The sequence below is a fragment of the Ricinus communis genome, chromosome 9 (genome assembly GCF_019578655.1).
Source record: "Ricinus communis isolate WT05 ecotype wild-type chromosome 9, ASM1957865v1, whole genome shotgun sequence".
NCBI classification, from domain to species: domain Eukaryota; kingdom Viridiplantae; phylum Streptophyta; class Magnoliopsida; order Malpighiales; family Euphorbiaceae; genus Ricinus; species Ricinus communis.
Genome location: NC_063264.1, coordinates 25,917,727 through 25,943,176, shown reverse-complemented (window position 1 = coordinate 25,943,176; position 25,450 = coordinate 25,917,727). Strand labels below are relative to the sequence as shown.

Here is a 25,450-nt window from a genome sequence, read left to right as displayed (position 1 = left end):
CTATTGGACTCCTACTCGGTCTAATAAATTCAATATTATTCAACTGATGACTGAGGTGAAAAACTAGAAAGCTGATATGGGTTAGCATATATAGCGCACTTTTGTTTCATATTAGCATCTCGATGAACCTGCCTGAAGATTCCAATTAATACAACCATCGCAGCCTGCTTTTATTAATTGCCTTGCAGGCTTTTCTTGACCTTTCTTCTTTTTTTTTTTTTCTCTGTTGTGATCATTTAAAGGGAATGTAATCTCAACCTGCCAATTATTGATGATTTTATCTATTCCTATAGTATAATGCATAAAGGAACTGGTATTTAACATTGGTATATGATTCACAAATCTGAAATTAGGCAGCAACCTTGAGACTTTTGTCCCATGATAAATCTTTTTACATGGGGCTCAAGCAGTATGGAACCCAATTGCTACCCTTTCCAAAAATCTATTTGCTTGGAGGAATACCAATTGGGCTTGCAAGAACATGGCTTATGGATTCAAATTTTAGGAGCAGCCATTTAGTACTCTACTTGATGACAAGTCATGATGTGAATCCAAGTTCAAAGCTTAAAGAGATCCAAGATCCATTAATAGTACAAGAAGGCCCAATCACAAGGTCCAAATCCAAGAAGAATCTTGGATCTCTTTAAGCTTTGAACTTAGATTCACATCAAGTCATCTCCAGATTCTCCTCTGGACTCCACTATGATCGAGTCATAATTGATAGTGGCTTTCAAATGGGCTTGAACAAGAACAAGAAGTTTTTCATCTGTGGTTGGACACTCAAAAAAGTTACAAATATAGATAGCTTTTCGTTAATTTTGTTTAATAACTGATGGAATTTTCCAGTGTCATGCTGTTTGTTACCATCCAGCCTATATTAGCTTGAATTAAGGGAAACATATAGATTGGCCCAAGACCATGTTAAAATACTTGCTGGCCACGTTTTTCGGTTTAATGTTAATATGCTTGTCTTCCAAGAATCGCAAAGTGGCCTATGATTGGTTCGTTTTATAAGTTGAAGTAGATCGTGGCTAGACCTTGCATGGAAAAGGAAACAGAGAAATTTGAGAGACAGTATGAAGAGAGTGAGAATTGAGAGCCTATTTACTTATTATATGCGAGAAATTTGAGTAGGGGGCAATAGTCCAAATATGTGAAGGACCCCTTTGAGATGTATTTATCATTATAGTAAATAAAATGATTGTCTGTAGAACATTGAGAGGAACGTAGTATACTATTTACTATATTCATGTGAGAGAGGGCTTTGCAATTTGTTCGTGCAAAACTATAATCTGATTTGATATAGTTGCATTGAGAGACCGAACCATGTTAGAAATTATAATGTTTATTCTCGTTAGCTCCTCTTTTATCGTGGTTAATATTTATTTGTATGCATGGGTCTATACTTTTCTCGACTCTCTTGATTAGAATCTTTATACTATTGTCCCAGGATGAAGATGTCTACACCTTCTTTGAGCCAGAGTTACCTTCTGATGGCATAGGTATTACAAGAACCAAGCAAACTGATGGATTAAAGTCTCCTGGGGAAAGGCGACCGTCGAAACTTCCAGCAAGTAGAACTGGGTCAAAACCATCTCAAGGTAAAACGTCGCGGCCTTCGCCAAATTCTGATAAGAGAAATAACAATCACAACTGCGGGAGTGTGCGGCGGCAGTCTCCAGAAAAGATTTCATGGAATGTGCTGGATCTCAAGGGAGATAATTATTTTTCCTGTGCTGTGGGGCGAACTCGAACAAGTGCCCGGTATCTACTACAGTCGCCAGATGATGTTGTATCATTCCTAAGGAAACTAGCCATTGCATCTTCAGGCACACAATGAAGAAGCAGCGAAAGATGTTTTTGTCCATCGATGTGTGATGTGTACTCTCACACTCTGTAAAAGAAAGTTCCAGGAACCAGTTTCTGGATTTTGAAGGCAAGAGTATTTTCAGATCTCAAATGTCTATAGCAATGCTAATTATTTTAGTATAATATGTATAATTGCATAACTTAACAGGAACCTTGGTTTCGCTGAAGGGGAAGCATCAGATCAAGATTAGGTTTGATAATGCAAGAGAACAAGATCAAACCACAGAATTGTTGTTGGAAATATCAACAATTATTTATGTTGCTGCCAATTACTTGTCATTCTGCTAAAATGAGAATGTCAGACTGCATACTCTACTAATATGCTTTCACTTTTTCTGCATTGACCATTGGAGGGTGTTTGTGTATCACCCTAAAGCTTTAATTCCTGGGAAATGTTAGAATATACAAGTGTATAAATCCTACAACACAGCGACCTTTTTATTTTATCTTTCTTATTGGCATTGTATTTGATTTTTCTACTAGTTTAATTATTTTACTTAATGTGCAAACATTTTGTTTTATCATTTTATCTACCCACTTGAGGAACTTACATTGAAAGGTCAAGTTTCTTTTCCAGCGTCCAAAAATAGCTCAGGGAAAATTCTGAGATTAGTTTTAGTATGGACTTCGGAGGGATTTCTAGAGCAAGGTGATTAATCGTCTATGTCCAATGAGGGAAAGTTCATCTCTAACATGGGCTTGGGTAATTCCAACATGGGTAGAGTTCGGGGGAGTAATTGTGTTAAGTTAACTCATGAACTATAGCTATTTTGGATCGCAAATTATAACATAAACCCCGGTCTATGAAGTTTTATGGGTTCATGTAGTTTTATGGGCTTAGAGTTCATGCGGTGCTGTTTTGTTTCTTTTAAACTTGTTATCACACGTGTGGAGTTCTAATTGTATGCACTACAGTTGAAGCTTTAATTTCTCAATTTTTATATTTCCATAATAAAAAACTTCTATTTGCTGCTTCTTTATTTCTATTTTCTTCTTCTGTTTATAGCTTGTTTTTTTCTTTTCGCTTTCTTCTTGATTCGTCTTTCTCATTTTCTTTTTTTTTTTCCTCATTTGTCGCAATTATCTCTTTCTTCTTTACAAACTTTTGTTGGGAAATTTTATTTTCTGTTGCAATTGTTCATTAATGTGAAAACATATTTCTCCATTTTTTATTGTTGGATTGAAGAAACTTTTAGAGAATGGAGAACAATTTACAAATGAGTAATGTATAAATAATATCAATAGATGAATCACCAGTCGAAAGTATTGATTTATATAGGAAGTCAGGTAAAATTATTTTACTATTTTGTAGTTTTTTTTTTAAAGATGAATGTTCATTATGTGCTATGTAAATGTTCATTATTTCGAGTTACAATGTTCATATATTGTTGTTATAATGTTTTTTGTTTTTTGTTTTCAGTTGATTATGAACCTAATTTTTCTAGTGATGAATTATTGGGAATGTCTGTGAAATTTACTAATGAAGCTTATTGTTTATATAATGATTATACATTTAGAACTGGTTTTGATGTGAGAAAGAGTAAGCAAAGGTATAGAGCAGATGGCAAATCATTAACAATGAAAATATTTGTTTGTTTAAAGGCTAGTATAAAGGAAAAGGTAGGCAAGGAAAGTAAATGTTTTTCAAAACTTGATATCTGTACTGGTTGTCAAGCTCTCATAGAGTTCTATATTGATGAAGGAGTAGTTTAGACTGTAAGCAAACACTAAAAAGAGCATAATCATGAGTTATGTCCACCTAGTAAAATGCACCTTATATGTTTTTATACACAAATTATAAAAAAACCAGTTTGATTATCTTATGATTTAAAAAGAAGTGTAGTTGGAGTGGATTAGATTGTTAAAAAACTAATCAGGAGGATCACCATTGGTTGGATTTACAAAATGGATGCTTATAATCATTTGGCGTTACAAAATATGAACAAATTTGATGGTAGTAATTCAAATGCTTTGATTGAAATTTTCAGGAAAAGAAATCCAATAAAGATTTTTTCTTTAATTTTGAGGTTGATAGTGAAGCAAGATTATGCAGCTTCTTTTGGAGAGACGGGCAAATGAAACAAGATTATGAGTTGTTTGGAGATCTGTTAGTGCATGATACCACATATCGTACAAACATATATGATATGATTTGTGGTCCTTTTGTAGGTATTAACCAGCATTACTTAATTAATTTTATTTCATATTATGTTCATTTTAGTCTCTTATAATGTTCATAACTAATATCTCTAATGTTCATATGTTTAATATATCTTATATATATTTAATGTTCATTTTAATTGTTGCAGTCATCATGAACATTTGATATTATTATAGTAAAATATGTAACTTCTTTTGTAGGTATGGATCATTATTGTATGAATATTATGTTTGGATATAGTTTTTTTATTGAATGAGAGAATCAAATATTTCGTTTGGCTTTTCAATGCTTTTTAAAGATCTATGGAAAGGAAACATCCACAAACAATAATAACAGACCAGTCTTCTGTCATGATTGCTGCAATTGCTCAAGTATTTCCTAACTCATGTCATAGGTTTTGTATATGGCATATAGGAGAGAATCAAAGAAAAATATTAAATTTTCAAGAAGCCAGAAGGGGTTTGTAGATTTGTTCAACTTTTTGTTAGATAATAATACGGAAGCTGAGTTTGAGTTATATTGGACCAAGTACGTAATTTTTCTTTATGTTCATTCGTATGTATTAAAATGTGCATTTTAAAGATATATAATATTCATTTAATTAAATATCGTATATTAAATATATTTTTTACCTTAAATATTCATTATTCGTGAAATTAATATTCATTTCGATTAATGTTCATGCTAATTTTATTTCTTTTATTCTTCATTAGTGTTTATCTTAATGTTTATTATCTAGTATTGAAATGTACATTGTTTCTATCTAAAATGTTTATTAATATTTTGGCATGCAGATTGGTTACAGAATTTCATTGTCACAATAACCCTTGGATAGAAAAGCTATACAAGTTCAGAGATAAATGATGTCCTCCTTTTAGTAAAGACTATTTTTTAGGTGGTGTTTTATCATCGCAAAAGAGTGAGACAACAAATAATTATGTGTCTAGAAGACTTTCTAGGACTACCGATCTTTGTGATTGTTATAATTCATTTATTGATGTAGTCTTATAATGGAGAAGTAAAAAGAATGAGAAAGATTTATGTTGCATAGTAGATCAACCAGCTATGGTAATGAATCATGTGAAGCTCCTTTCACATGCTAGGGAGATATATATAATAGAAATTTATTTTTTGTTTGAAGAGAAATTTATAAAAGGGATTGCATGTCATCAACAATGTGTGATATTAAATAATAGTAACATTAAATATCATGTTTAGCGGCCAAATGTTGATGTGATTCGACATGAGGTTGATTTCAATCAATATGATTTGAGTATATGTTGCACTTGCAAGATGATTTCAGAGGTGGAGATGCTTTGTTGTCATTGTTTGCATATATTGAATGTTCATTATATTGAAGTTATCCTAAATTAATATATAATTAGGAGATGGAGGAAAGAAGTTATTGAAAGTGATAATCTTATGACTATATGTTCGTGAAATAAATCTGGTGTGACTGCTTCACTTTGGAGAATTCAAATGGCTAGAAAATTTCAAAGATTGATTTCAATTAATGAAGATAATGTTAAAGTTCGAGAACAGTGAGTTAGCTTTTGATAAGGCAAAAAGTAATATTGTGAATGAGATTGGTTTTATCTTTTTCAAAGACTATGATAAAAGTTCAATTGAGAAAATTTAAAATCCTCATATTCGTAGAGTAAAAGGTCAACGTAATCAAAGGGTGAAAAGTCTTATAGAGAAAAAATATAATCAAGCAAGATGGTGTAGAAAAAAATGCTCAAATGGCTGCATTGCAAATAAAAATGGCAGTTCATAATTCAATTCAGGTACTTTATTTGTTGATTTTTTAATATATATATATATATATATATAAATTGTCACGACCCCACCCGAGGGCCCGTGACCGGCACTAGGGAATGGGTAGGCTTAAGGCCACCGAATCCCGTAGTAAGCCTGAAACTCACTAACTCAATCAAATCTCATCTCAAATTAATATTATTAAAGCCACAAATTATCTTAATAGTTACATTTTACATAATAAATTCGGTCTGCCAAGAAAATTAGGCGAGACCCGAAACTCATAAAATTTACAACTGATACATCTACTATTACTACTGCGGAGAATCTAAGATTTACCAATTTACATACCAAATCAAATACATCACCCGATGATGAAGGAGTCGGGTTACTTAATAAGAGTCGCGGGAAGACTAACAGTCACGCATCTGAAAATAAAATAAATTGAGACTGTCACTCTCGAGAGTGAGTTAAAATCAAATAATCTAGAGACTATTGCAGTCTTCACAGAAAATATTAATTATTCAAATCAGTATATCAAACCATGCACATAAATACCAATCATACTATAATCATACCATAATAAATAAATAAATAAAAATATATTTTTTCTTTTACGGGACGAGTGGCTCAGTAGAACCCTAACCCCAAATTCTAATAGCCTTTCGGATCTCTTAATCCAACAGGTCTGGCGCCCAGAGAGCAAGCTTGATCAGGGTCCTTACCTCCAGCCTGAACACTTGAATTCCAAATAGCCGACGCCCAGAGAGCATTGCTCGATCAGGGACCTTAACTCCGGCAATCAACTGAACTCAGCCCAGAGAGCAATGCTCGATCAGGGCAAACAAATCCATAATAACCTTATTACCTGTCTTTGATCATTACCGGTGCGCACGCGGTCCTGATGCAACCCACCAGGTGGCATGTTTTACTAAAGCCTCATCCCAAATCACATTCAACAAATATAATAATAATAATGGTCTAGCAAAATTATTAAACACATAGCGAAATAAAGAATCAGAATTTTGAGGAAACAACGTGCGATATGTGGAAAATTAATAATAACAATTGTGTGAACATAACATTAACTATCAAAATAGTGATATAATATTACTAGTAACAATATTAAAATTTATCTCAGCAAATAATAATTAAATAAAATTATTTATATTGCGATACTAATAATCATATTAAATATGAATTTCAAGTTAGCATATCAAAATTAGGTCTGGCAATAGTGTAGAGATTATGTGACTTTAACTCACAGGTTTTGGGCGACCTCCTAGCTCTGCTCCGATGCCTCGGTTGGAGCGAGCCGAACAGACAGATTATCTAATCACGGAAAACAATTTATAATTATGTTGAACAATCGATCATTAATCCTAGGTCTAGACTCCTAGGATTGACTGTCTAAGAATCTCGACTCGGGAGAATTCTACCGAAAATTCGGCAGAACCTCCCCTACAACACGGACATTACCCCCCATAAAAACGGGTCCAGGACCTGCCAGAAAAATATTTTAAATATTTAACAATTCAAACAACGGGAGTCGGGTCCCCAAACTTCACTATTTCCCGACTCCGCCACACAACACAAAATACGAGGCAAGCAAACTGACCGACAATTATTTTTGACTCACAAATATCATCAAATACTCAATATAATCCAATAGACACACAATTAAACCAAGAATTTTCAAAATTACAGGCCAGAGAAAAATTACCGAGACGCTCGATCGCTCGGTCGACTCGCCTCCGGCCGCCGGAGTCCGATCGACGATCCGAACTCACCATCGGACTCGAAATGACGCGCTGATGACGATCCCCGCTTCCGATTTTCCGATCTGACACCCGATCATCCGGAGAGATTTGCGGACGATCTCGACTGTTGATTTGCAAACGAAGCCTGATCGCCACAAAATCGGTGCCATCACGAAGCTTGAGCTGAGGAGAGTCGGGAGACGTCCTCCGATCGCCCATCCTCCGCCGGAGCTCAACGGAAAAGCCTAAAAACGCGGCTGCCCCCTACTTTCTCTTTCCACCGGATCTTCCGTCTCTGGCCACCATAGGCGTTGCCGCTGCTGCCAAAAGAAAGCTCTCTTCGAAGGGAGCCGATCGCCACCAAGATCGAACCGGAGAACGACGCCTAAGCCCCCGCCACACGTCAGCAATTCCCTCTCTCTCTCTCTCTCTTCCTCTCTTCTTCCCCAATTCTTTTACTTTCAATATCGACATTTTGCCCTGAACGTTTCCTTATTACAGTTTGTTCCCTCAACTTTCTTAATTACTTACAATTTCATCCAGCAGAACTCCAATTTAACCCCTAAACTTTCTTTTAGCCTTTCAATTTAGCCCCTAACTATTCAATTTGGGCCAAATTAAAATTATTGAAAATACACAATTACATAAATACCCCTGACCGATATATTTATTTATAAAAATACCAAACTCACAAATTTCTATTAGAACCCCATAAAAAATAACATTATACTTTTAATCCTTATCCAAAAATAATTCTCCAATTAAGTCCTACACATAATTAAATTAAATAACCAATTTGCTAGATATTTTCCAACTTAAAATTAAATACCACTAGCTAATTAAAATACCAATTTCTCCAAATATATAAATACCACTAACTCATTTATTTCTCCAAAATTAATTTTCCAACTTAAAATTAAATACCACTAACTCATTTATTAAATATATAAAAATTTCGGGTATTACATAAAGGGGGTATAAAGAACAAGAACAAGTTTTTGATGTGCAGGATCTTCAAACGAGGCAAGCACAGAGCATACACTTATTACTTGATATGAAATTTAACAAGTTTTTGATGTGCAAGATCCTCAAACGAGGCAAGCACAAAGCATACAGTTGTTATCAAATATGCACAACGAGTAAAAAGAAACAAGAAGTTCTTATTAATAAATAAATATACAAACTTTAAAATGAAAGCTTTAGAATGAAAGCTTTAAATAAAGAAATATAACTTACAAGAGTAGTAGAATACAAGAGGAAGGGTTTTCTCTCTCACTCACTATCTCTCTCTTTTCACTATATTTCTAATTGTAAAACTTGAAGAATACAAGACTCTCTTGTGATTTTTCAGTCTTCATTCTTCTTTGATAACTCCTTTATTTATAGAGGTCTTCAGCCTTTAGCTTCAATAATTCTTTCTTTGGACACTTTTGGTAATGGAGTAAGGGGCTCCATAATTTTTCTGAAATTGAGCAGAAATTGTCTGCCATGCTTCAAAATAATGGAGTCTTCTTCTTTTTCTTTTTAGAAATAATGGTGCAGAATCTTTTGTCTTTTTTCTTTTGAAAAGACTCTTTATATATATATATATATATATGGGTTTTTGACCCATTACAGAAAATTACCATGGGCCGCCATTCTTGGTTTTCAACCCAAGGGCTTTACAAGAATTTTGAACAATTTATTTAGCGGGCTTAAATATCCCAAAACAATCATCTTCATTCGAGTCACCATCTAAGTTAATGGTTGCTGAGCTGGTGCTTGAAGAGGACGACGAAGCTTTAGACTTTCCTTTAGAATAGGCTGTTTCTGACAAATGTTTGATTACTTGTAGGAAATCTTCTTTTGTTTGAGCCACCACCAGTTTTGAAAGTATAAAAGACTTTTGTGCCATAAAGGTAGTTTGTTCTTTGGGTGCTGGCAAGAAGCTATTCTTTGTAAGAAAATTTTGGACCATCTTTGGAGATAGTTTTTCTTGGTGGTTGAATTTGTCCCACTATTTAACTTTAAATCTATGGGTAAGCATGACTTCTCCATCCGCTGCTTGGTTGAAATGGAAATACCATACACATACCCAAGTGAGGAAGAAGTTTGAATAAAATAAAAGCAAGGGGGAAATTGTCCGTATTTTGTTCGATTTGTAGTGAGCTTTGAAGAGATTAAACAAAGGGAATACTTCTGGTATTATGGTTTCTGGAACGTTACCATAATAGTTTCACCATTGTTTAAACCAATATGAGATTTTTAATGTTAAGATTGTTCTTGTGTCGAAGTAGAAAAGCCAAGAATGGCTCTGTCCTTCATTTTGCAAGAAAAAGGCATTAAACCAGGCTTGCTGGTAATCCCAGTAGTTAAAGGTTGTACTAAGACTTGAGGGTAGGTATTTTGAAGGGAGGTTGGGAAAGATCTCGACGAGTGTAATTCAATTTCCCAATTTGAAGGGTGAAGGATTCTTTGAATAGTACATGTGGAATAAGCTAGGTCTTTATGGTCTTTGTATTTTTTGAAGTGTTTAAACTTTGCAGAACCAGTTACCTCTAGGATAGACTGGTAATAAGACTGAGATTTTACTTTATTCCAGGGTTTAAAATACCATCCTGGAGGAGAAACTTTTGAAACTAATTTTGAGGGGCTTTCTGTACAGAATCCTTTCTCAACAGTTAAAATGCTTTGAAAATTTTATTTTTCTATGTATTCATTAGTTTTGAAATATTTTATTTGAGACAAAACTATTTCTTATGAATTTGGTTTTGAAATGCTTTGAGAGTTGTGAGATAGGTTTTGTGAGAAAATCATTATCTTAGGTTTTGAAAGAGGGATAGGGAGTATACCGTTACCCTTGTTTGAAGAAGAAGATGACTTTGGAGAAATCTCTAGCTGGACTTCAGCCACAGGTTTTATCTTTGAATATTCTTGGACCATTTTCAGAAACTCGAGAGGTTACTGTGCAAGCCATTCTTGTATTTAAAATTACTTTTGGGTTGGCTCTTGTCGGCTTTTGTTTAATTCTTCCTGGATGATCTCAGTCCAGGTTTTGATTGGCTTTGAAGAGAAGGAAATAATCTCCTTCTTAGGGCTTTGATCAGCTTTTGTATTTATTGTTGGCTTCTCTTCTTTATCTTTTGCTCTTATTTTTCACGGCATTGTCACTCCTGTTTTTGAAGGAACTCTTTGGTTTGAAAGTCTGATATTGAATTTCAATCTCCTCTTATATATTCAATTTCAAAATTAAAGACAGAAAGATTAGTTTGCCATCTGGCAAAAATCTGTTTTGAAGCTATATTTTAAATATTTTTTTGCAATACTTCTTTTGCAGATTTACAATCAATCCTTAAAAAAAATTTAGTTTAAAAGATCACTTTAAAACTTTGAAATGCATAAGACTATTGAAAGAATTTCTTTTTTGATGGTTGAATAATTTTTTTGAGTATCATTCCAGTGTGCAGAAGTAAACTAGACAATGCATTCTTTATTGAATTTGTTTAAGAATTCCTCTATAACCTAAATCTGATGCATCAGTTTCGACTATTTTGAATACAGATGGATCAACTAGATGTAAACATGAAATTTCAAAAATTTATCTTTTGATGCTTTGAACAATCTTTGTATGCTTATCAGACCATGCAGGGGGATTCTTCTTCAACCTATCATGGAGAGGTTTTGCTAAACAGTTTAAATTTGGATAAAAATCCATGACATAATTCAAACTGCCAAGGAATCTTTGCAATTGAGTTTTTTCTAAAATTTTATATAGAAATTTTGAAGTAAAAGCTAGAGATCTTTCAATTCAGGTAATAGTTCCCTGGGAGATGTAGTGCCCAAGAAATCTAATTTTCGTTTGGAATAATGATACTTTGGATTTGAAAACAACCAAACCATTTTTCTTAACAACATAGAAAAATGTTTCTAAGTGTTTGAAATGTTGTTCTAGAGAATTTGAAAAGATTAGTACATCATCAATATACACAATGCAAAATTTTGAATAGGGATAAAAATGTCATTCATAATTTTTTAAAATTTAGAAGGATCATTTTTTAAACCAAATGGCATTACATTCCATTTGTACTGGCCAAATGGAACTGTAAATGCAGTTTTATAATGATCTTTAGGATGAATTTGGATTTGCCAAAATCCTGATTTCATATCAAACTTTGAAAAAATAAAAACGGAATGAAGCTTTTGGAGAAGATTTTTTTTGTTTGAAATAGGATATCTAATCCAATTAAGAGCTTTATTTAAAGGTTTGTAGTTAATTATCAATCTAGGTGTACCTCTTTCTATTTCACTATTTTTATTGACATAGAAAGCTACACACGACAAGGGGGATCTTAATTTAGTAATTATGCCTTTCTTCTCTAAGTCTTGGATTTCTATCCTACAATGTCTTTCTAAGGTCTCATTCATTTGGATGAGCCTGGCTTTGGTAGGAATTTGTTTTTCACTAAATTCCTTTTCATATGATAAATCTACTATATGCTGTTTTTTTTTCCAGAAAGCATTTGGAAGATCTGAACAAAGTTCTCTTTCGATTTTTTCTTGTAAATCGAAAATTCTTTTTTGAACAAAATCATTTTGCAATTGGCTTTGGATTCTTTTTAAACTCATATCTTATTTTAAATGGAAAAGTTGGGTTCGTTTTTCTTTAATTAAAATATTTATCTCAAAATTATAAATTGAGTGAGCTTTTATAAGATTGATATTTCTTTTCTTAGGTTTTTCTAAAAAAGAAAAAACAACTTTTGAACCCTTAGCTTTGAAAATGACACCATAAGTAGTTACTTTGAAGGGGGTAATCAAATTAATAAAAAGAGTCCCCAAAATAACTGTTTCTTGCAGATCCTTTATAAGAATAAAAATATTTTTTAAGGCAATACCTTCGTTTAGAATTGCAGCTTCAGTTTTTCTGGCAATTCTAATTTTTGAATTATTAGCAGAGATGAATCTTTCTTTTGTCTCTTAATGATATCGTTTAGGAACTAACTCATAGTTGATACAGTTGAGGTTTGCACCTGTATCAAACAAGGCTATAGTTTCTATTTGAAAATTATCAAGAAAAATGAGTTTTATCTGAATCAAATATTTTCTTGAGGTTATTTCTTTTAGTACATTAATAAAATTTTCTGGAACATTTTCACAAACCTCAAGATTTTGAAAATCATTTTCTTCATCATAATCTGATTCACTATTTTGCCTAAGAATCAAGCTTTGGAGTAGAATAGAATCATTTTATTGTTTTTCTTTTAATTCTTTGAGTTCTGTTTTAATAGTTTTAATTTCTTTTTGAAGCTCTTGGATAGTAGGAAGAGGATGCTTTTGCCTTTTTTCTTTTTTCAAAATCATAGTAAAACCGTAGTTGTTCTTACTAGATGAAGGGGTGAGGGTTTCAGTTTTTAAAATTTCTTTCAAAACTTGCTTTTGAATTTGGGGATCATTAATATGCTTGACTGGTTTAAGAAGAGCTTCTTGTTGCCTAGTGAGCATATTAATATTTTTTGGAATCTCATCCAAATCAGATTCAGAGTATTCAGATGAGGTTTTAATTTTATCAATTTGAAATTTTTTCTCGTTATTAGAAAATTCTGATTCAGAGGTTTCAACTAGAAGAGCTGAAATTTTGCTTAAAATTTCTCCTTCTATTTGGAGCTCCTGATGTTTTTTAGAGAACTTACAATACTTTAAAGTATGCCATTTTTTGCCACATTTGTAACAAGTAATTTTGCTAAAATCTTTTTTGGGATTTTGTTTTGTGTATTTTGAAGAAGATGGCCGTTTGTAAAAACTCTCTTTTTTGGCACCTTCCTACTTTTGTGAAAATGTTTTTTCTTATAAGATTTAGAAAAATCTTCTCTACATTTTCCTTTGCAGACGGGGGAAGGTTCTATGGGATTATACTCAAACTGGTTACAAAAGCTAACTAGTTCTTGTTTAGTTTTCTTCATTTCCCATTTAAGCTGTCTTTGAAGCTTTAAATCATGGCAAATTTTTAGTCCTTCTTTCCGAGTAAGACTAACTAATTCGCCATAAGTCTATAGATCATAAGGGATTTGGCCATTATGGGCTTCTCTAATAGTATTCCTAACTCTTTCACCTACTATTTTAGGTAAACCAGCTAAGAATTTTTCTTTCCAGAAAGGTTGGTTTGAGTCTTCTCTAAGTATTACTCTGGTAAGGAAAGTGTCTTTATAGGCTTGGGAATTGCTAAGTTTTTTGCAGGTCAGATTGCTGAGAAGTTCAGCATTCTTATCTTTGAGATGAGATGGATCTCCTATGAAATGGAGGGAAATCGTAAGAATTAGGGTTGACACAGCATCCTCAATTGGATTTCCTAATTCATCTAAGATGGGAGTTCATTCTATTATGGTCTCGATAGCACCTAGGATTTGTAGCTGCTGTGTTTGAGTGAGATGGTAATCCCACCATCCTTTAAGCTGGCCTGAAAAATCGGCTATAAGGAGTTCAGCTATAGCTCTATCAGAGGTACCGCTTTGGGTTTTGTAGGCATTTGTTGCCGTGGTCATCTATTGTAAGAGACCAAGAATGTTGTACTCAGACATCCCATCTATATTCCATTCATAGACGGAGGAGGCATTGAATCTAGATTGGGTAAGGACATTATTCATGTTTTCTATGCTTAAGTCAGGGGTAGTAGTCCTAGGAGTATGCCAAGTCAATCTAGGAGCTTGCCATCCTAATCTACTGATCTCGAAGAGTTTTTCAGTGACATTTTCTAGTTCTGAATCATTAGATTCAATGCTTTGGGCTTGTTCTATAGCACTGCTATTTCTGCTACTTTGAGGAGTATCTAGTATTAGGTTTTTTGAAGACTCGGAAGTGGCTAACTTACTAAGTTATTTTCTAATTGTTCTAGCAAACTCAGTTTGCTTCTGAAATTGGTCTTGACTAGGCTTTGAAATCTGATAGGGTTTGAAGACGGGATCTTTTAGTTTCTATGTTTGACTCACCTCTCCTGGATGACCAGTATTGGAGATGACATATCTTAAGACTATAATAGGTCTCTGAATCTGGCTTTCTATCCTAATCAGTTGTTTTTCTATTGTGTTAAGATAGGTATTTGAAAAATCATTTTGTTGAACAATATTTTTGATATTTTTCTCAAAATACTCTCCTACTAATTTGTAAGGTGCGGCTTCAATTTCGTTTTCTCCATAAGAAATGGTTATTTTCCTAAGAGGAGGATGTTCAGACTAGGTGGTCTGGTTTTCTCCGACCTTCCATTATGCGACTTTGTTCCTAATGGTAACTGGACTAATGACTTTATCTTTGAAAGGATATGAAATACTATTTTATTTGCAATAAATCTGAAACTAATAAAAAGATGTAATTTAGATCTTGTTTTGCTTGCAAAATTCATAGTATACCATCCTTTTCTTTTAAATTTTTTTGGAATGGTTTTTCTTTGAATATAAATCTTCATATAAAGGCTTTTTATTAATTTAAAAATATTTTGAAATCATGTTGATTTCTGCTTTTAGATTTTGGGTTATTGCTGATGGTGATGGTGAAGAAGGGGTAGAGATGGATTCTATGTCATCATCTTTCTTTGGTTCATTATAAACAGGTCTAGGGACATTGCTTTGGTAATCAACATTTTGTAATGTAGTGATTGAGCTTGGCAAATCTGATGTTGAAAATCTTGGTAATGTTTATGATAAAATTAGTTCTTTGTAAGCGGCATAGATAACAGAAGGTATATTTGAAACCCGTCCAATATCTATGGTTGAAATTGAAGAACTATCATCGGAAAATCTAGAAGAAGTTGATTTCCTGTTGAACTTGAGCTTTACTTTTCCATCTGGAAACTGGGTTATGTTTCTCAAATTAGTGTTTGGTTCTGTCTGCTTTGGTGATTCAGGTTGGGTTGCTCCTTCAAGGATCTATTCTTCTGGAAGTGTGATATCTTTCCATTGAATAGTTTTTGGAATTGTTGCGTTGGCTTTAGAATGGTTTGTCTGAAGGAATAAGGTTTCTCCTTTTGGTGAGTGAAGTTTTCGAACCAAAAGCAGAAATCATGACCTTGTAATGTATTTTAAAAATCAAAGCTATCGGGATAGACCCTTCAAGCACTTTGTAATTATGCATTTTTATCTGGAGAACAATACTCTTTAAAATATTTTTGTCATTTAAAGAAATTGTAATATTTGGAAAACCATTGAAACTAATAGGTTCTTTGTTAAGACTTGACTCGACTGTACCTAACAAAAAATCATAAAAATTGTAAACCTAGCATCCCTAAGGACTGCTAAGATGGAAGTATCTAAACCTTCTCTAGTAAGGAGTTTTATTCCTACCTGGAAAAGGCCTATGTGGATGTATTTATAATCTTTTTCTTTATGTTTCTGGAGGGTTTTTGGATTTAGAAGATAGATTTCTTCAAAAGGCTTTGAAATTTGGATATCTCTTTCTTCAGTTTTGATAGTAAAATCTATTTTGAAGATAGGAAACTTTGAAAACTCATAAATTTGCTTCTTTTGAATCTTAGGTATTTCCCAATCATCAATATGCTTTGTAAAATCTTCAATATTGAATTCTTCACTAGTTACTAAACTTTTAGATCTTGAAGACTCAGAGGTAGAAGAGTTTGAAAAAGAAGACGATCTATAGAAAAGTGGTTCTAAATTTATTTTAGAACAAATTAAAATAACTTTCTAAACAAACATGAACCAAGCCACCAGTTTTACTGCCCTTATGTCAAAAACGGATCTTACTACTGTATATAAATAAACAAGTTTGTTAAACAAAGATATGATGTAGTTGTTTAAAAGGAGTTTAAATTTCCTTGTATGCAAACAACCTTCTCTTTCCAAGAACTATGTTGGCTCTGATACCAATGGGTATGAAAATCTAGGAAGAATTATCACAAGGGAGTCTTGTATTCTTCAAGTTCTACCATTAGAAATATAGTAAAAAGAGAGTGATAGTGAGTGAGAGAGAAAACCCTTCCTCTTGTATTCTACTACTCTTGTAAGTTATATTTCTTTGTTTAAAACTTTCATTTTAAAGCTTTCATTTTAAAGTTTGTATATTTGTTTATTAATAAGAACTTGTTGTTTCCTTATACTCGTTGTGCATATTTTATAACAAGTGTATGCTATGTGCTTGCCTCGTCTGAGGATCCTGCACATCAAAAACTTGTTCTTGTTCTTTATACCCCATTGGTATATGAGCCAACAAAGTTCCTGGGAAGAAAAGATTGTTTGCATACAAGGAATTTTAAACTCATTTTAAACAACTGCATCATATCTTTGTTGAACAAACTTGTTCATTTATGCACAGTAGTAAGACCCGTTTTTGACGTAAGAGCAGTAAAAATGGTGGCTTGGTTCATATTTGTTTAAAAAGTTATTTTAATTTGTTCTAAAATGAATTTAGAATCACTTTTCTGTAGATCGTCTTCTTTTTCAAACTCTTCTACCTCTGAGTCTTCAAGATTTAAAGGTTTAGTAAATAGTGAAGAAATCAATATTGAAGATTTTACAAAGTATATTGATGATTGGAAAATACCCAAGATTCAAAAGAAGCAAATTTATGAGTTTTCAAAGTTTTCTATCTTCAAAATAGATTTTACTATCAAAACTGAAGAAAGAGATATCCAAATTTTAAAGCCTTTTAAAGAAATCTATCTTTTAAATCCTAAAATCCTCCAGAAACATAAAGAAAAATATTATAAATACATCCACATAGGCCTTGTCCAGGTAGGAATAAAACCCCTTACAAGAGAAGGTTTAGATAATTCCATTTTAGCAGTCCTTAGGGATGCTGGGTTTATAAATTTTTATGATTCTTTGTTAGGTAGAGTCGAGTCAAGTCTTAACAAAAGACCAATTAGTTTCAATTATTTCCCAAATATTACAATTTCTTTAAATGACAAAAATGTCTTAAAGAGTATTGTTCTCCAGATAAAAATGCATAATTACAAAATACTTGAAGGGTCTATCCTGATAGCTATGATTTTTAAAATACATTACAAAGCTATGATTTCTGCTTTTGGTTCGAAACACAAACTTCACTCACCAAAAGGAGAAACCTTATTCCTCCAGATAGACCATTTTAAAGCCAACGCAACAATTCCAAAAACTATTTATGGAAAGATATCAACTTCCAGAAGAATGGATCCTTGAAGGAGCAACCTAACCTGAATCGCCAAAGCAGAAAGGACCAAACATTAATCTCAAAAACATAACCCAGTTTCCAGATGGGAAAGTAAAGCTCACGTTCAACAGGAAATCAACTTCTTCTAGATTTTTCGATGATAGTTATTCAATTTCAACCATAGATATTGGACGGGTTTCAAATATACCTTCTGCTATCTATGCCGCTTACAAAGAACCAATTTCATCATAAACATTACCAAGATTTTCAACATCAGATTTGCCAAGCTCAACCACTACATTACAAAATGTTGATTACCAAAGCAATGTCCCTAAACCTGTTCACAATGAACCAAAAAAAGATGATGACATAGAATCCATCTCTACCCCCTCTTCACCATCACTATCAGCAATAACCCAAAATCTAGAAGCAGAAATCAACATGATTTCAAAACATTTTCAAATTAATAAAAAGTCTTTACATGTAGATTTCTATTCAAAGAAAAACTATTCCAAAAACTTTAGTTTTTTTAAAAAAATAAAATAAAAAGATGGTATCGAGGAAAGATACTATGAATTTTGCAAGATCCAAATCATATCAAAAATATTGTTCAACAGAATAATTTTTCAAATACCTATCTTAACACAATAGGAAAACAGCTGATTAGGAGCCAGATTTAGAGACCTACTACAGTCTTAACCTCTGTCATCTCAAATACTAGTCATCCAAGGGAGGTGAGTCAAACAGAGAAACTCAAAAATCATGTCTTCAAACCCTATCAAATTTCAAAGCTTAGTCAAGACCAATTTCAGAAGCAAACTGAGTTTGCTAGAGCAGTCAGAGAACAGCTTAGCAATTTAGCCACTTCTGAGTCCTCACAAATCCTAAAACCAGATACTCCTCAAAGCAGTAGAAATATCAGTGCTATAGAACAAGCCTAAAGCAGTGAATCTAATGATTCAAAACTAGAAAGTGTAACTGAAAAACCCTCCCAGATCAGTAGATTAGGATGGCAAGCTCCTAGATTGACTTGGCATACTCCTAGGACTACTGCCCCTGACTTAAGCATAGGAAACATGAATAATATCCTTACCCAATCTAGATTCAATGCCTCCTCCATCTATGAATGGAATATAGATGAGATGTATGAGTACAACATTCTTGGTCTCTTACAATAGATGATCATGGCAACAAATACCTACAAAACTCAAAGCGGTACCTCTGATAGAGCTATAGCTGAACTCTTTGTAGCCGGTTTTTCAAGCCAGCTTAAAGGATGGTGAGATTAGCATCTCACTCAAACACAACAACTACAAATCCTAGGTGCTATCCAAACCATAATAGAAGGAACCCCCATCTTAGATGAATTATGAAATCCAATTGAGGATGCTGTGTCAACCCTAATTCTTATGATTTCCCTCCATTTCATAGGAGATCTATCTCATCTCAAAGATAAGAATGTTGAACTTCTCAGCAATCCGAGTTGCAAAAAACTTAGCAATTTCCAAGCCTATAAAGACAATTTCCTTACCAGAGTAATGCTTAGCGAAGACTCAAACCAACCTTTCTGGAAAGAAAAATTCTTAGGTGGTTTACCTAAAATACTAGGTAAAACATTCAGGAATACTATCAGAGAAAACCCTTCCTCTTGTATTCTACTACTCTTGTAAGTTATATTTCTTTGTTTAAAGCTTTCATTCTAAAGCTATCATTTTAAAGTTTGTATATTTGTTTATTAATAAGAACTTTTTGTTTCCTTCTACTCGTTGTGTATATTTTATAACAAGTATACATATATATACATATATGTTATATTTATTTTAGCTTATATTTTGATTTTTTAGGAAACTATTCATGAAATAGTTGGAGACGAATATCTTGCACACCCAAGTTCTAGCAGCTCAAAATTAGTAAACATTATACCAAATTCGAATTTAAGAAGTTATACTTCAATTGTTCATTCATTTAATTTTAATACCTCAAATGGTTGATAAGAATTGATTTTTCTTTTGCAGTTTTGTTTACTTTTTTTATTGATTTTTAATATAATGAGAACGGATTATGTACATTTAATATTTTACTTTATATTGTAAGAATTATTGTTATGTTCTAGTTTTAATATTCTAACCGTATGTTTTCATGAATATTTAATATTATCATAGTTAATATTTATTTAAAGAGAAATGAACTGAAAATTTTAATCCAAATCTTATGAGTAGGAACGTTTATGAATATTTTATTGCATAGTGATGAACATGTTAAGATACTGGAATAAACATTAGTGGTTTATTCAATACTTAATAAAAGATTATTCATCAAAACATTTTGTTCATTCTCATTATTATAAACATTTGATTATCAATGGAAAAAATATTAAGAAATGTAAAAATAATATTATAAGAAATATTTATTCATTGTTAAAAAGAAATTAAAACGTTATAGAGAATGAAAAATGTTCTTAAACAGTTAAAATTTACTAAAAAATGAAATATGTCCACTGTTATGCTTTGTTTTTCTTCCATTCATTAAACTTCTCTTTTGCTTCCTTCAAAACTTCATTCTTATAGATGTTGAAATTTGATATGATAATAATGGGACAATATTTTGCTCTAAGTAGTTTCAATTCATCAAACTGCAAATAACATATCATCAATGAAAAAATATTAATATCTGTAATAGTTGTAGTAATTATAAGAATTAGTTTTCACATTGAAAACTTACATTATTTGTCAGTTTACATTCCAGTTTAGAAGATTTTCTTCAAATATTTCTATATGCCTTATGCAATACACGCTACAATCAACTTGGTTTTTGGATGATTGTCATGAAGATTTCAAGAAATGCCTTGAGAAGTTCTTCACCCTTTCACCTATTTTTGGATACTTTTTTCTCATTTAGTTTTGAAATGTAGTATGCTAAAAATACATTTACCAGTATAGGTTATGAACATTTTAATTATAATTGATAAACATCTTGATTATAGATTTTGAGCATTTTAAGTAATAAATAATGAATATTACTGGTGTTTTTAGGCAATGTACATACATTTTAGAGTATGAAACTTTCTTTGGGAGGTTCTTATTGTCTATATATTGCATTCTATTTATTATGAAGTTGAAGCAAACAAAGAAATAATGATTTTCATGGAGAACACCAAAGAATATCTAGAAAATTAGGTATATGTAAGTGATAGATTTATAATAAATTAAACTATAAGTTTTTGTTAGGAATTTATCCAATTACTTACAAGTTGTACACCCCTCAAGGTATTTTCTGGTAAATAGCTCAGATCTAAATTAATTGTTTCATTGGAATTTTTCTGACATTCATCTCTTGTCAAATATTTGAGCATGTATTCTGTTGAATTTTCCAATTGTAGCTGAGAAAATTAAAATATAACAGTTTAGTAAATGAACATTTTCAATTAATGAATATTTTTATTATTGATGTACTCATAAATGGTTGTGTGGAGAAGAAGAGTCTTCTAGGCATGCTTGGAATACTTTTCTCAACCATGTACATTCTTACACTCCATATATCCATAATGTTTACTAAGACTTGTTCATCTCCATATAAGCTCTTGAAATCTTCACGAAAGCCTAGCCATTTTTGAAATCTAAACATACATTCACTATATATAAAAGAAATAATTAGTTAGATGATGTGATATTCTATATATAATTTAAGAAATTAAAATATTAAAATATTAATCTTACTTTTAATAAGTCTCCATAAATGCATATTCTGATATTAAGCTCTCCCTTACAGTGACTTCTGTCAATTTCTGATTGTATCTTGTCCAAAAAGGAGACCTCAACTTGAATGAAAGGCGCTTGTGTTTTCTTACTGGTCTCATTCTTTTGTTTACATCCTTCATTTCTGACTCTGACTCTTCATTTATTCTAGATTATATACAGATAAACATTAATAAAAAAAAGTTAAAAATATTTTACACAGATTTAATGAACATTTTATTAAACAATGATAGAACATTAAACATATAGTTAATGAACATTTAACATTTATGTACTGAACATTCATAATAAAGCAGATACACATTATATAAATAATTAATGAACATTCATGACAAAGTACGTGAATATTATAGAGATGATTAATGAATAAATTTATAAAATTTAATGATAATACTCATCAAATGTTTTTCTATCTTCAACATATTATTTTTCAGCAGTTGGCGTTTGTGGTTCATTGTCTCTTGTTTGTGGTGGATCTTGTGCTAGTTCTAGGTTCTGGAATACCAAGAAATACTGCATTATTGAACATTTCAACATCTTCTTCATTCATTTGATTGTGTCTACTCTCTTCATCTGGTGTAATCCTCAATGAAAATGTAGGTTGGTCAACATTTTTTGTCTGTTTCATAATTGCATTTTCAAGCTTTGCTACTGCTTCAAGAAATTTTGGATCATTGAAGAAATCATCATCTTGATCTTCATTTCTTGAAGCAGTTGGTTTTTCTTTCTAGGAGGTTGTTAAGTTGTTGTACATTTCTGAAACAGAATTAAAGATCTTCTTAAGAATATCATTTCTCCAAACTCTACTACTGCAGTTGCCATTTTCTTCAATGCAGCAACAACTTCTATGGATAAAGTTTCTATTAATGAATATTTATTCTATAACACATGAAACTATTATATCTAAGTAATAAACATTTAGCTTTCTGACATTATCTCTAGTTTATGTTGATTCTTGACCAATGTTATCATCAGCAGCAACATTATCTTCTACCTTTTCTTTTTTCAAAGATTTTTTTAAGGCTCTTACAACCTTTTCTTTTCCAAAAGAGCCTTCTTCCATTTTTTTTTTACTCTTTTTAAAATAGCTTTTTTTTTATCCCAATTCAACAGTACTGAGAATTTTCTATCAACATCTCTTTTTTTGAATTCTACTCTATCTAGGTAAGATAGCTATTTATTGAAAAAATAATACAGAGAAAATACATTATTATACTAATAAACATTCAACATATTTGTAATGAACATTAAGCAGATATGATATAAATATTTTTTTGATAGATAAATGAACATGAAAGATAGTGTGTATGCATATTTTAAAATACATTAAGGAACATTTAATGAGGATGAGGACGGGTTTATGATCGAAGAGGATAATATGGAAGATGATGCCCATGCTAGTCTTATTGATGTTTTAAGACTATTATCTTTCTCTTTTTTCCTTCTTCTAGTCTTTTTTATAGATCTTAAGACTATGATATTGAACTGTCAAGGGACCTCTTTTCTTGATTTTCGCAAGGCCTTTAAAAATATCGTTCATAATCATAATCCTTACTTGGTGGTCTTACTTGAGTTGAGAATCAATAATGTGAAAGCAGATAAATGTATTAGGAGCAGTGGGTTTGTGAGGTCTCATTTTGGTGAAGTTGTGGGGCTTCTGGGTGGGATTTGGTTGTTGTGACATGATGAAGTTATATTATAGTGCTTAAAAGTCTAAGCAATTTGTTCATATTATGCTTGAAGAAAGATAAGGGCAAAAGTCTTACCAATATGTTGTTGTGGCCTCTATTCATAAAATTTTGTGGCTGGTTCTAGATAAAATTCCAAAGTCTATCAATGGAGCTTGGCTTGTGGGAGGGGACTTCAATGTGATTACTCATGCTGCTAATAGGAAAAGGGGTTCAAATCACAAGAGTGGTGTCTATAACTTATTTAATAATTGGAGATGGATAATAAGATGTATAATTTGAAGTTCAAAGGGCCTAGACTTACTTGGGCTAGAGGTGGGATTTGGGAGAGGCTTAATAAAGCAGTCTGTAATGATCAACGATTTATTAGCCATACTAGAGCTATGGTTTTCCACTTACCTAAGATCCAATCGAATCATATGCTGATTATAATCCAGTTTGATGGTCATAAAAGGAATGATGCTCACAAGCCTTTCAAGTTTTTGGCTTCTTGGTTATATTATGAAAGTCTCAATAATTTTGGTTAGACTGATAATTTGGAGGCATCAAAGAATTTCACTATTGAAGTTTGGAAATGGAATCGTGATGTTTATAAAATTATTTTTCAAAATAAACCGGTTCTTATGGCTAAACTCTTAGGAAATCAAAAGGCATTAGAAAATCATGATTCTAAAAATTATATGGAATTGGAAGTCAATTGAAAAAGGAATTGGATGAGATTATGGTGCATAAGGAGCTACTTTGGTTTCAAAAGGCCAGAAAGGAGTGGGTAGTTTATGGAGATCGTAATATATTACCACTGGAAACAATCTAAAGATAGAAAGTTAAAACAGCAATATAATTGTTGTTGTTTTTGTTACTGTTTGAAGTGCTCAACCTTGGTGCCAAGTCTTCAGCCGAAATTCTTGCTTGTTTACTTAATCATGTATACGTTAGTTGTTCCTATTTCATTGCCTAAGAATCCTTCATTTATTTCCTTTATTTTCTATCAAGTAGTTTGTATCTTCTTATATAATACAGGAATAAAATATCAATAAAAATACATAGAGATGCATTATTCAATTACTTTTGTTGTTCTATCTTTATTTTTTAGCTATTACTTCTGTTGTTCTATCTTTTTTCTTAGCTTGGTATCAGAGTCTTTACCTGGGCAAATTTCTCCAATCAAACACCAATCATGACCACTCCTCTAGGAATTCCAAGCTTAAGTGAACCGAATATTTTATCTAGTTTACAAAATAGAAGTTTACCCACTCAATACAACGCAATCAAACTTGATCGCACAAATTATCTTCTATGGGAAACCATGATTATGCCAATCATCAGAGGCCACAGATTAGATGGTTATGTTCTTGGCACCAAGTTAGTCCTCGAGAATTCATGCCAAGAACCACACCAAGGAGTACAGTTAAAATACCAAATCCTGAGTATGAAGAATGGCTTTCAAATGATCAATTACACTTGTGATGGCTTTACAGCACCATGAGTTTAGACATAGCCTCTCAACTAATACGGAAATCAACATTGAAAGAGTTGTAGGATGCAGCAAAAGAATTGTCGGGTGCACATACAAGAGCAAGAGTTGTCTACTACAAAGCTGAATTACAGAAAATAAGGAAAGGAGGAATGAAGATGGAGGAATATCTGACCACCATGAAAGCATTGCTGATAACCTTGCCCTCTCAGGTAATCCAATACCTTTATCTGAACTAATTGTTTCAAATTTTAAGTGGTCTTGACACAGAATACACTCTAATTGTCACTCTTCTTATTAAAAAAGAGTCAGTATCCTAGATTGAATTGCAAACGACTATGTTGACATATGAAAGTAGATTAGAGCAGCTCAATACCTATTAAACAGAGGGTATTAATTTGAACCACGCCACTGCTCACTTTGCAATGATCAACACTAGCAACATGCTATTTAATTCCAACAATGCATAGGGCAAAATCAATCAAACTATAACAATACAGGTGCTAGAGGCAGATTTTGCAGAAGAGGAGGCAAAAGCAATGGAAACAAACTCATGTGCCAACTTTGTGATAAAGGAGGCCACACTGCCTCTATTTACTGAAACAGATTTGATCATAATTTCATAGGAAGCTCATCAAATCAAAATCCAAATGCCCTCATAGCAACTTCTGAGACGATTGAAGATCCCTCATGGTATGCCGATATTGGAGCCAGTCATCATATGACCAACAATCCTCAGAACCTACAACACAAGCAAGACTATAATGGTAAGAATTCTCTTATTGTTGCCAATGGAAGTAAGCTTGGTATCAATCACATAGGTAACATAAAACTTGCAACAAAATGTGTTGTGTGTTCCTAAAATTACAAACAAA

The 25,450-nt window shown here is 32.3% G+C and overlaps 1 protein-coding gene across 3 annotated transcripts in view; it reads left to right on the top strand.

Moving 5' to 3' along the window:
- Positions 1-2,335, top strand: part of LOC8269054 (alpha,alpha-trehalose-phosphate synthase [UDP-forming] 1) — a 38,830-nt gene extending 36,495 nt beyond the window's left edge. For 2 of the 3 annotated variants that reach the window (XM_048379060.1, XM_025159462.2), the window contains exon 18: positions 1,451-2,335. In XM_048379060.1, the coding sequence (XP_048235017.1) occupies positions 1,451-1,840 (390 nt within the window). In that variant the 3' untranslated portion in view covers positions 1,841-2,335. The remainder of the gene's footprint in view (positions 1-1,450) is intronic. The other variant, XR_007217299.1, reaches the window with a different exon arrangement.
- Positions 2,336-25,450: the final 23,115 nt, after the last annotated feature.